The 13,300-nt window shown below is 34.3% G+C and overlaps 1 protein-coding gene across 1 annotated transcript in view; it reads left to right on the plus strand.

Moving 5' to 3' along the window:
* The window catches only part of LOC150092349 (enhancer of mRNA-decapping protein 4-like), a 406,953-nt gene that overhangs the window by 314,264 nt on the left and 79,389 nt on the right, over positions 1 to 13,300 (plus strand). Inside the window, exon 20 of the mRNA XM_090414848.1 lies at positions 1,533 to 1,750. Within this exon, the coding sequence (XP_090270974.1) occupies positions 1,533 to 1,750 (218 nt within the window). The remainder of the gene's footprint in view (positions 1 to 1,532; positions 1,751 to 13,300) is intronic.

Raw genomic sequence — 13,300 nt, forward strand, 5'->3', positions numbered from 1 at the left:
ATTGTTCTACCTGCAAAATATCCTTCACTAAAGTGATTGCTTAATTATTATTATTATGTGACACCTCCAGGGAGTCCAAAGACTCACCAAGGGAGAGTGTGCCAACAGCATCGAACGATTGAACCCCTTCCAACTACTAACTGCACTCAAACTTCGTTCACTTTTTGCATGAGCCATTAGTTGCAGAGGCTCTACCAATCGACCAACCTTTGCTGGCAAAGGTTGGTCTGACAAATTAATAATTTAGCAAAGGCTGGCAAATTAATAATGCAAGTATTTCTAAAGCACTTTCATGCTTCCTTATTCTTTAAGGTTATTATTCCATAGTGATTTTTTTCTTTTGCTTGCTACATAGCATTAAACTTTTTTTGGATTTTTCTTTATCAGTTTGGCTAACTTTTTTATGTTGGAACATGGTGTTATTAATAACTAGTATATGTCCTGAACAAAAATGCAGCAGGCACTTACCATTATTATTATTTTTGCTCTTTTTTCCAATTGAAGTATTTCAGTTTTTATTTCAATTGGGCCATTTTTAGTTGTAAAATTATTCAGTACAAATTTATCTGTTGAACATAAATCCAAAAACCATACATGCTCAGGATAAAGTACCACTAATCAGTAGCCTTCTTGGAAAAACTCTAATGTAACAAATTTTTTACAGGCATCTTGATGTTCTTGAAGAGATGATGAATACGGAACTTCACCTCTGATTCTCTTATGTAAGATTATCATGTGTGAAATTTTATAAGAGCCTGCTGGCAAAGTGTATTTGGTCATAATGCATATTCTGCAGTGCAATGAAATAAAACCAGTTCAGTACAGAACCATTTTTATTTTCAGAATTTGCTTTGAGATAATGATAATTCCTATCTTGTTGGACAGAATTTAATGAAATGTTTTTATTGAATTACTATTGACATTGTTTGAGATTTTATTTTTAATAGCATTTTAAGTACAAAATGTAACTTTCTTTGATTATTATATATCTCATTTCCTTACGTGTGTGTGTGTGTGTTTATTCTTATTTTTTTTTTAATTTCTGAAGTGATGTTTTCATAATATATGACTGAGTTTAACAATGAAAAATTGTTTAATTATTTTCCATTCTATTCAGGTAACTTACATTTATGTACATTTTTATCTTAACATTTGTAAGATGTCTTTCTAGCCTGTACAACAGTTCAGCTCATTGTTGCATTATTCAGTTTTGACGTTATTTCACTGTGATTAATCCAACATCCTGCAGATCTCTTGTTTTTGGTTATGCATATTTTAAAGTTGTTTGAAAAAAATGACTTATTTTATATGTAGCTATGCTGTTTTTAGTAGGGAGCAAATATCCAGTAATATTTGCATATATTCTTTTTTTTTTTGAGTCATTATTTTCTGAAAAGCAGAGTTAGAAAAGATATACCTTTTGCTTGTGTATATATATATATATATATATATATTGTGTATGTGTGAATTAATTTTATATTTATTTCCTCTCTCTCTCCCTTTTACAATCTGTCACCACCATTGACCACTAGTGTGGAGCATATATTGGAGTCAATACTGTGTTCAATAACTTCACTCAAAGATGTGCTACATAATCAGAGGCAAGACATCTTGGCTTTGCAACGAGAACTGCTGGAAGTGAAACATCAGCAAAAATTCGTGCAAAGTAATTTTCAGAGTTATGACAACCTTGAAAATTCTCTTTGCACAAAGATAGAACATACCATTGCTCAACAATTAATGTCCATAGGTATCCTTTAATTGTGCTCATTACTTTTTTTTTTTTTACTTCATACTGTTAAATTTAATAGGGAAATATATTTCAAGTTATAGAATACTCATTTTTGATTATAGTTTACAAGTTCATTTTCTGCAGTGAGAAGAGTAATTTTAATGTATGTGTAGTTTATAACGCAAAATTTTTATCAGCAATAGAGATACTTATAAACTACATAAAACACATATTCTTAATGTGTGCGTGCGTGCTCAAGGGATACTGCTTACCAAACGATGTAATATGAGAAACAGGAAATTGTTATCTTAAATGACTTAGTGTTGATAAGATTGGAGGTGTGAATGATACATCTCCTTGGGTGGCATGTGTATGTTATGGTTAATCAGTTCCACATTGGACCATCTCCAGTGAATCACTGAGATTGGGAATAGTATCTTCTGATTGAAACTATCATGGGTTATTCCACTTCCCAAGGCAGTTCATTGCATAGTGGAGAATTATGGATAAGTTGAATCTTATTAGTTTTATAAACAAAGTAATTGAAAAAATTAATTAGGATTGTATCCAGCATATTCTTCTTTAATGATTGAGTAAGAAACCAAGAGAAGATGTGTGTACAAAACACTGCTAAAAGTTAAGTAATTTTTTTCTAATTTTAGTTGATGTTAATTTATTGTAGTTTTTATGTATGTGTGAAGCTTGTATAATTGCATTAAAGTAGATATTGTAGGTATGGCATCAGTGTATAGTAGAACAGGAGCAGCCAAAGATGTCTTTATTGGGTTAGTTGAATATGCAATAGTTTGTTCAGTGCAGTATGCATGAGAGTATTCACCACAAAAATTGAAAAATTGAGTGCAGGAAAATGAGACTAGTGAGGCTAATCTCTAGTAAATGTTAGAGAGTAAGTGCCCAGTTGGATGGAGAGAGCAAAACACATGATAATGATGTAGACAGTATTAACAGGTCTAGAAAATGTTAATGTTGGCAATAATGTTGAAAGTACAGTAGTGGAAGATTAGGAGAACAAAGAGGATTTCAAGAGGGGCTTCTTTGTTTTCCTTCAAATAGCAAGCTTATGTGTAACCCTTCACAGGACAAAGTGCAAATTTGAAAGATTCCAAACATCAAGCAGTTAGTAAAGCTAAGAAGAAGAAGAAGAAAAAAGCAAGAGGTGTGAAGTAAGAAACAAGATTGTGTGAATAACTGAGAAAAAGAGGGTAAGGAGGAATTTTTTTACATTAGTTCTATATAAGAGGAGTACTTAATAAAAATGTGACTAAATCTTGTTTCCCTGGTTCATAAATTAATATCAGTGAAGCTGTGAGGATGAAAAAAAAAGTGAGGTGAAGGAATTGATTGTTTTTGACTGGCACTAAGGATTTCAAAGATGAAAAATATTACATGAGAAACACATGAAAAAGTTATTGGAAGAAACAATAGTGAAGAAATAGAGGTGAATTGAGAAATGGAGGAGGAGAGCTGTGATCACAAATGAATTAGTGTACAGACTGCACAGAAAGAATGGTGTAGAGTTTGTTGACTTGTGGACTGAATTTAATAAATGGAAGGACTTATATAATGCTGATGGACTGTACATAAACGGATTTGGAGTTAGGCATCTAGAGAGAGAGCTTGCTTACTGAGAGTGTGAAAGTGCAAAATTGAAGTCAGGAAAACTAAAGCTATTAAGATGGATGCAGTTGTGTGTGTGTAGGCATGCATGAGAATAACCAAAGTATACAGAATCTAGCCGTTCAAGCAACAGTATCAAATGGAGTACTTAATACAAGTTGTGTAAAGTTGTTCTGGGGGGGGGGGGGAGATGATGCTCAGTTTATATATACTAATACTAGAAGTATCAGGATTGAGAGTTAAGAGTTTTTGTTATTGCAATTTCACCAAAAGTTGCAGTAGTGAGACTTAACTGATAGTAGATGATGTAGTTACAGGGATAGAATGTGAGGAGTTTAATATTTTCAGGAAGAATAAAAAAGATAGGCCAATGAAGAGGGATTTCTGCTGCTGATAGCAGATGAACTGCAGTAAAAAAAGAGAAGGAAACAGTTTTATGAATGGCAGTTCATTTGCAACCAACTATATATTTTGATTATTTGAATAAAACATACATTAATTTGCTGCTATTTGCCAGAGATTATGTAGAAGACATGCATCTGAAAATGAGCACAGATTACAGAGCTGGTAGTTATTATGCAGGACTTCAACTACAGAGACATAGATTGGAAGGAGGAAAGATCTTGGGATGGGACAAAAATGGAATTTATACACCTACTTAAGAGATTTGAAGCAGCATATGATGCATTAGACTCAGGTTATTGGAGTGTTGGATCTGGTTATACGATCAGATCTTGCCATAACCAAAGTAGCTACATCTCTTCCGATTAAGGAGGGTGATCATGTGGTCTTAACTTGGAATATTGCAAAACTTATGGAATTTTCAGTTAAGAAGGGATATATGTACAGTTACATATGAATATGACAACCTTAGGAGGCAGCTTAAAGCATTGCCATGACATAAGAATTTGCAAGAGAAGGATGTTAGCAGTGCTTGAGAGATTGTCATGGGGTATCTAAAAGAAGCAACATCAGACTTTATACCCAACATCAGGAGGATAAATTGTGTAGAAGTAAGATCAATGAATAATCATTAAGCAGGAGCTGCAAAAGAAGAAAATGTTGTGGAAGGTATATAAGGAAAAAGGTGATCAAACTTGTAAGCAGTACAAAGCTCAGGCAAGAAAGGTGACCAGCACAGTAAGGAAGGCAAAATCAGATTATGAGAAGAAATTAGTCAAACAGGACAAAGGAAATCCCAAAGAGTTCTTTTGCAATGTGGCAAGCAAAAGTAAGACTTACTATGGAAGGATAACTTTAAGAAGTGCTGATAGTAGTCAGGTGACAGAAGCAGACAAAATAGTTGAGTTACAGAGTTACTTGCAATGGTCTGTCAGTAACCTGTCACAGCAGTATCCAAGGCAGGAAATGATGTGAGAATAGAGATTGATGAATTGAATGTACTTAGGATGTGCAGAATCCCAATGAGCAAAATGACTGTGGGATTAGATGGAATATCAGCTTATGTTTTCTGAGAATATGCGATAGAAACTTTCAGTGTCTCTAACTAGGCTGTGTAATTTCAGCTCTGGTAAAGTTCTAGGCGAGCAGAAGGAAGGCAAAATAATTCCTTTGCATAAAGGAGGCTCTAAGACAGCAGTAGCAAATTATAGACTAATCGATGGTATCCAACCTAAGTTTTTAACACAGTAGGTTGGATACCATCAGGACCTGATGGCTTGTTTGTCTTCAGATTTCTTTCTGAAATCTGAAGAATCTGACAGAGAGAGAGCTGTTCTTGGTTGTGTGGTGTGGACTTTGCCCAGGTCATCAATGCAGGAACTGTAAGAGAGGAGCAATGCCAATAAGTTGACTTGTCTTTAGGTCAGTTGACTACAGTACCATCTTGATATGAGAATGGTGGAAACTTGGGTATGCAAAATTTGCTCCCAATAGCCTTGATAAGAAATCAGAAGGAGCGACTGCCATTTGGACAGTAGGAAAATTTACAGCATTTGGCACTTTCAGAGCCTGATTTGGTTATGGCTCTTTTACATCAGTTGTGAGCTGCACTATAGGCAGAGTGAAAAGCTGGAGTTTTGGTCTTGAGCTGTTTGTAATATGCAGAGGTTTTTCTTTTACTGCTTTAGCACACTTTGGAGAATTGAGGCTTGGATAGTGGCTGAGAATTTGGAGTGAAATAAGGATGAAATCTTTCATTCCTGTGAGGATGATTTCTACTATTTGGTCTGAGCAGGTGTTTGGATCAGGAAACTGAAGCAGTAGTCAGACCGTGGGAAGGAAGAATAGATAAAATGGGAATTGTCCCTTTTGACAGTGCCAAATGGGACAATTCCCATTTGTAGCACCCAATACTGAGAACTGGTGGATGAATATTGTTCTGTAGCAAAAGAGTCTGTATAAGGTTGTGATCTGAGTTATTAAGAAGAACTGACATCCACATCATACTTGGAAAAGAAGCTTGTTTAAGAAGAGATCAAATTGGAAGTGGTTGTCATGTATTTTGGTAGAGAAATTGACGATCCATGTCAGGTCATTGCTAATGGCAGACACCTTGGCATCCCTGCCTGCTTGATTGGTGAAACTGGGGAAGGGAAGTCAGTTTGAGCATGGACATTAAAGGAGGACCTCACTATTAAGGTATTTTGAGAGCAAGGAGCAGGTGTATCCCAGGGTTCATTGTCAAGGGGCCCTTTTTTTATTTAATATATTTTTAAAGAGCAGTAAAAGAGCAAAATTTCTTTCTTTGATGATGATCTGAATCTGAGATTGAGTAGCCACTTTTCAGATAGGCTGATCTTAAAATATTGGAAGAGTAAACAGGGAAGTATAGCTTAAATTTTAATTTGAACAAATTTGAATATATATATAATTCGGTAAGAAGATAATGACTGTAAATTGGATGGAAATATTTACAAAAAGTTAATGAACATAATGTGCATGTGTGACAGAGAGGGACTACCACCTGTGAAAGGTTGTAAACCTCTAATACATTATCATGGGCGGGCTAAGATTTTTTTTTTTTTTTTTTACAAAGTCTAGAAATCCTCCTTTTCTAGAGATGCCAGGTGGTAAAATTCATCCCCCATCTAATGACAATCACAAACATCCATGCCTAGGGTAGGATTCAAACCCACTGCCTGTTGGTTGGCCTAGTGGGTAGTTTAACCACTCACTAGGCAAAGCAACCATTCAAGTAAATTGACCTCTTTTGCAAAGTGGTAACATACCTACTCATAGGGAATTTACATTTGTGAATGTCCTACTAGCAGGTATGTTAATCCACCAGTGGTTTTGGAATCATATTTGGAAAATAACTTATAAAGCTCATCAGATTATGGACTTAATTAAAATAACTTCACTTATAGTAGAAGGAATGTTATGATTCCATTATACAAGTCTGATCATCTAATATCGGATTACAGCTCACTACTTTACTAAAGGTAAAGAAAATTGAAGATATTCAGAGAAGATTGACTGTGTGTAGAAATTGTGCCGTATTAGTAATGAGAATTGATTGATTAGTTGTAAGTTGATAAATTTATGTGATGGGGAAAGAATTTCTTTAAAATTAATGAGTTAATTCAGGGAATGTTTAAATAGGCAACAAGAGTTTGTTGTTCAGCATGGAGAGTGTGTATGTGTGCGCTCTTTTGCACACACAGAGGGAGATTAAAACAAATATACTAAGTTCATTTTTTACTATAATATTAGAAGTTATTGGAATGGCATTCACCAGTAAGTTATAGAAGAAATCAATTTGTTACTTCATCATCATCATCATCAAATTCCTGCCATGTACCCTCAAGGGGTGTACAGGATATGATAGTACTACATGAAAAATTTACATCATTACTAACTTCCTATCTACAATTTTCCTCCAAATCAGTCTGTTACTTGTCACGACTCCAACATTATCAGATCTTATATTTCTGTCCTCTAAGGCACTTTGTACCATATCAATCCACCTATATCTTGGTCTTCCTCTGGGTCGTTTTCCTGCCAACCTGGCAGAGAACACTTGTTTTGCCAATCTTTCCTCGCCCATTCTGTTTAAATGACCATACCACCTGAGATTAGCTCTGCTAATGCATTCCTGGATATTGACAATGTCAAGTTCTTTCCTAATATCCTCATTTTTAATATGATATTGATATTGCCATTGATGCCATCTGATCATCCCTCTAATCTTTCTCAGGACTCATATCTGCAGTCTTTGGTCAAGTGCTTTATTTCTGACCCAGCTCTCAGATCCATAAGTTAAAACTGGTTTGAACACTGTCTTGTATACAGCTAATTTAGTGTTCTGACTAATTTCTCTCTTATTCCATATGAATTTATTCAGTTGACTTCCTACCATACCAGCTTTGTTGATTCTGTTGTCTATTTCCATATTTAATTTACCATCTTCACTAAAAATCCTGCCTAAGTAGCTGAAATGTTTTACTTGTTCCACAGGTTCTCCATTCACAACACAGTTGACATTTTTCAAGAATTAAATAATTTTTTATAACTGGATTATAGAATAATTAAAGTTGATGTATATTGATTTAATACTATTGGACCTATCAATTTTATATGTTACTAATGTCCATGTGAAAAAATATAATAAAAGTTTAAAAAAAAAATTAAACTAATACAGAAGTGATGAGAAGCTAGGCTATGAGTGAATGCTCACCTTCCAACTTAGGTTATTTCAACACCTGGAGGAAGTTTTCCATCAGTGAGAATGACTCTTGCAACAAAAGCTGTGAAGAGCCTTGCTTCATGCCTCTTTTTACTATGAATATGTCTCCTAAATCAGCATGTGTGATCAACAGTAGTCATGTAGTAGTCTCAAATCAGAGAGAAATTTTCATCAATGAATCTTTAGTAGAATGTTTCAGAGAACTTCTCATTTGATAGAGTTTCACACATTGGTTATATGAATGAAAGTCATGAAAACTGCGCAGTTTTGTTTGTGATGTTTCTCTTGGAGTGGGCATACAACAAAGATCATGTTGATTGTTCCAGATGGCCTGAAACTACACTGAGATTTTGGAATAGTTTTTTTAAGTAAGAGGAAGCAGTTAGTTTAAGAATGTAAGCAAAGATCTGCTAGCAATTCTTAAAAGATAAAGTCAAAAGGCACATCTTTCCTGTTCCAGATCTAAACAAAGAGACTGTAAATCTGATGCTTGAGTTTCTCACTTCATCCCTTGGAAATATCAAAATTAGCTGCTAAGTCCGATTTCATCGAACTTCATCCAAAAGAGGCAGAGAAATTGTCATTCTTAAGTGCTCTTTGGGAATGTTTTTGAGAAACTCATAGGTAAGAATCGTGTTCTGATTAAGAGATCTTTAAAGTGATTACTCCATTGAGCATTGATTGAGACATTGTTCCTTGGAAAGGATTATTCCATCTATCCATCCTTTACTTGTTTGGGAATTGAGTGCTAAAGGGAGTGTCCATAGAATGCTTCGATAGTTCTAAGGAAGCCATGTGAATCAAATGTCAGAAAGGTTAGGTTAGGTTAGATTTCTGCAATCCAAGAACAAAGATCTCTCTTTGTTCTTGGATTTCTTTGCACATAGATTTTTCTTGCTAATTAGTTGAAGACTGGACAGAATATAATATTTTTTATTTAATAAATAACTTTCTGATCAAAATCTTTTTTTTAACTTTAATAAAAATATTTTTCTATGTTTTCTTAACTTTGAGAAAACACAGAAGAATGTGTAATATAAACCTTCTGTAATGACAAAAATTAACACAAAAAATTGTATTTTGCACGCAGAAAAAAATCAGAGTTGTATTTACTGTTCGTCCTATTCTTATTCATTAACTTCTCCTTAGAATGGTTCTTACACAAACGATATGTTCTCCAGATTATTATCGCCATCATTTGCCTCTGTAGTACAGCTGGAAGAATGACAGTAAGTTGTGCCCTTTGATTGGAAAAGGCCTGAGTTCAATTCTTATCATGACAGGAGGAATCTTTATGTGTGTATATATATTATTATTTTTTTTTATTTATTTTATTTTATTTTTTTTTTTCAATTGAAGATGAGTTAACTGCTGATTTCATATGGTGGTAGCAGGGTTTTTTCCCTCCCAGAAACTCGGGTTTTTCATTCCACATGCAAACAAATCAGCCTTCAGGACGTTTATAGACAAAAAAATATTATTGATGGTGATGAGCAGTAGATGGCATTGGTATAGATGATGGAAATGGATGGAAGTGGTGGACAGAGAGTTGTAGAGTAGGTATCCTCCCTCAACGAATCTTTGGATTCCTTGGAGGTGTCACAAAATAATAATTATCTTTAAAGAAATGGTGGTGGGGGGAGAGTCCTTGAGTGAGTACTTATTTTTGTGGAGAGAAGATTTTGCATGATTTGTTGAGCCTTGGTTGTAATATTAAGTGAGCATATATCCACAACATTTTTAATTTGTTCTTTTGATGAAAGTGTGTATTGGTGATAAGATCATGTTCAGCACACTTCCATTTGATGTTAATTTTCCAACACCTCCCTTCCCAATAGTTCTGTCAGAGTTAGGAGTTACATCCCATGCTGTCAGTAAAGCCACTAAGAAGAATCACTTTGCCTTGTCTACTTGAGATATTGTTATGCAAATTGTTTTCCAATTTGGCCTAAAAATCTTTTGAGTCATTATCAGCATCCAGGGTTAAGCATGGGCATTTGATACCTGTAATCTATTATTTTTTATATTTGTTTTTATATTAATTCTGCTGAGCTTATCTGGTATTTGATTATTGTCATCATATATAGTCAAGTTGCTTTGAATTATTACTAAAGCATCTAAGGATATCAGCATATCTAGTTCAGTCAGTTTCAACAATGTCCTCTGGAAAGACCTGAATTCAAATCTTTCAAAACTAGGACACAAAGAACATTTATGGGCTTTTCAGTTGAAGGTAAGTTAGCTGGTTCTCACATAGAGATAGCAACATTTTTTCTCCTGAAAACTCAGGTTTTTCATCTTGCAAAAACAGATGAACCAGCCAGAAGAACACCTGCAATTGACAACCATAATACATTATATAGATAGGAATAACTGCCCTATCAGTGCATTAATTAGGTTTCAAAGAAACCAAGTTAATTGTCTATGGTAGTCCACTATTCAAGCCTAACATGAAGAAAATAGACTGACACTGTAAGCCAGTATATTATGTCTGTTAATTGCACGTTCTACCCAACATGCATATTTCACATGATAAAAAAAAAATTAGAAGATTAGAATGGTGAAACCTTGCCATCTTTTAATTTTTTTTTATTAGGCTAACTCACCTGAAGTTGAAAGTACTCATATAAGTTCATGTTCTAAACTGGATTCAATCCTAAGCCCTTCCAACTAAAGGGCATCATTGTTACCGACTTAGCTATGATGGTGCCTTGATAATGGATAGGGAAGAATCTGCCAAGAACAAAAAGAGAAATACCAAAGACAATAATACAAGTGTAGTATCATTAAATCAATATGGTCACTGTATGCCATCTAATTTTTGGTGAGGCATAGATGTGCTGCTCTATAAAAGCAAAAGATAATCCCACAATGTACTATTATATAAGCATATATTAATGCAAACAAACATACCTTATTCTATGTTTTATGTTCAGTATATCTCATGTACAGTTGACTCTCACTATAACAAACTCATAGGCACCACAAGAACAGTTTGTTATGGTGATTAGTGCAATAGTGAATTTCTTTTTAAACAACATTGTACTTGGGTTTTAATTAAGCCTTTTCAGCAATGAGCTATAGCGATGTTTGCCACAGTGAAAGTTTATTATAATACAGAAAGTATGAGCCATTTGGCTACTCTATATTGTTTCAGTTTTTGTAATTTCATATAGATTATACAATGTTTTTTTTCTTTTTTCTTTTGTGTATTTTATTAATTATATGGAGAACTTGTATTTTCAGAATAAAACATTGCTTTTATTTACAACCTATTTCATACTGCAACAGTGAGAATTAAACCAACTACTGATGCTGCTTTTTTTTTTATTTTTAACAACATAACATTTGTTTCTATCATGTTTCTTTTTTGTCCAGTTTTGAAGCCCATATTTTCTGAATCTATCTACATATTCAGTATTCCACAGGCCAGATATTATCTTTACTAACTGTGAACTTGTCCACAGAATCTAACCAGTCATATCTGATCACATTTGTCCCAACACAGTCTCAACAAACTGTGAATGGGGAAAATAACTTCTTTATTCCTTCAAGTCAATGTTCTCTTTAAAATTACAGTTATACTTTGTAATGAAATCCAATTTTAGCACTGTGGCTATCTGAACTTTAACTCCCTGTCTACCTTCACTCCCAGGGCTCTAACCCCAACAAAAAAAAAAGCCGTTGAATTTCCATCATTCTAATAATTGGTTTAAAGTCTCTTCAGTCCAAAATGTTGCACTGGACAGTAATGTTCTGACATTCATTATCAAGTGGTGATAGTATTGGATTGTTCCTGAGAGTTTCTTATAAGAAATGCTCCTTACCATCATCCTCTTCAGGTTTGCAAACAGTAAACAATTGGATATTACTCCTAGCAGTATACTTGTGGTGTGTCACTGATATCGATAACCTTTATTCTATTAGACTCAGTCCTTCATACTGTACTTTTTGATACTTTGTCATTTAGCCAACTCTTACCAATTCTACAAGCCTATTATTAAAGATGCCAAGAAATTATATTCTTGGTTCAATCCTTTATCCAAGCTATGCAAACAAAGTTTGCATGTGAGGGTATCTTCACAACTGGACTAAGGCTGATGACTTCACCTCAGTTGGCTTAGTATCCCATTATGCAAAGCACACATCCTTGCCATTATGGGATACTAAGACAGTTGATGTGAAGTCATTAGCTTCTATATACAAGTAGCCTAGCCATGAAGATTCATCATCATCAAATTCCTGATATATACCCTCAGGGGTGGGGGTGTACAGGATATGATAGTACTACATGAAGAATTTACATCATTATTACTAACTTCCTATCTACAATTTTCCTCCAAATCCGTCTGTTAAATGTCAAGACTCCAATATTATCAGGTCTTATATTTCTGTCTTCTAATGCACTTTTTCCTGTATCAATACACCTATATCTTGGTCTTCCTCTGGGGCTTTTTCCTGCCAACCGGGCAGAGAACACTTGTTTTTGCTAATCTTTCCTCTCCTATTCTGTTTAAGTGACCATACCACCTGAGATTAGCTCTGCTAATGCATTCCTGGATGCTGACAATATCAAGTTCTTTCCTAATATCTTTGTTTTTAATATGATATTGATATTGCCGTTGATGCCATCTGATCATCCCCCTAATCTTTCTCAGGACTCATATCTGCAGTCTCTAGTCTTTGGTCAAGTGTTTTATTTCTGACCCAGCTCTCAGATCCATAAGTTAAAACTGGTTTAAACACTGTCTTGTATACAGCTAATTTAGTGTTTTGGCTAATTTCTCTCTTATTTCATATAAATTTATTTAGTTGACTACCAGCTTTGTTGATTCTGTTGTCTACTTCCATATTTAATCTACCATATTCACTAAAAATCGTACCTAAGTAGCTGAAATGGTTCACTTGTTCTATAAGTTCTCCATTCACAATGCAGTTGATATTTTCAATATTTCTGTCTATTTTCATTGTCTTTGTCTTTTTGATGCTGACGTTCATACCATATCTATTACAACAGTTATTCAATTTAGTATGGAATCTTACAGACTTGTAGCAGATTTATTTAGAAGTATAACATCATCCACATAAAGCAAAGAGCTGAGATTAAAACCTCCAATTTGATATCAAGTTTAATACCACTTTCCCTCATAATGTACATCCTTGTCTGACACCAGATTTAACATTAAACCATCTTCCTGTACTTCCTTCAATTCTAACTGCTGACTTACAACTCAAATAAAGACTAAGTATTGCTTGATATAATGCCCCATTAACACCATATT

This window comes from Typopeltis vanoorti, chromosome 26 (genome assembly GCF_054136105.1).
Source record: "Typopeltis vanoorti isolate ZY-2024b chromosome 26, IOZ_Tvanoo_1.0, whole genome shotgun sequence".
NCBI classification, from domain to species: domain Eukaryota; kingdom Metazoa; phylum Arthropoda; class Arachnida; order Uropygi; family Thelyphonidae; genus Typopeltis; species Typopeltis vanoorti.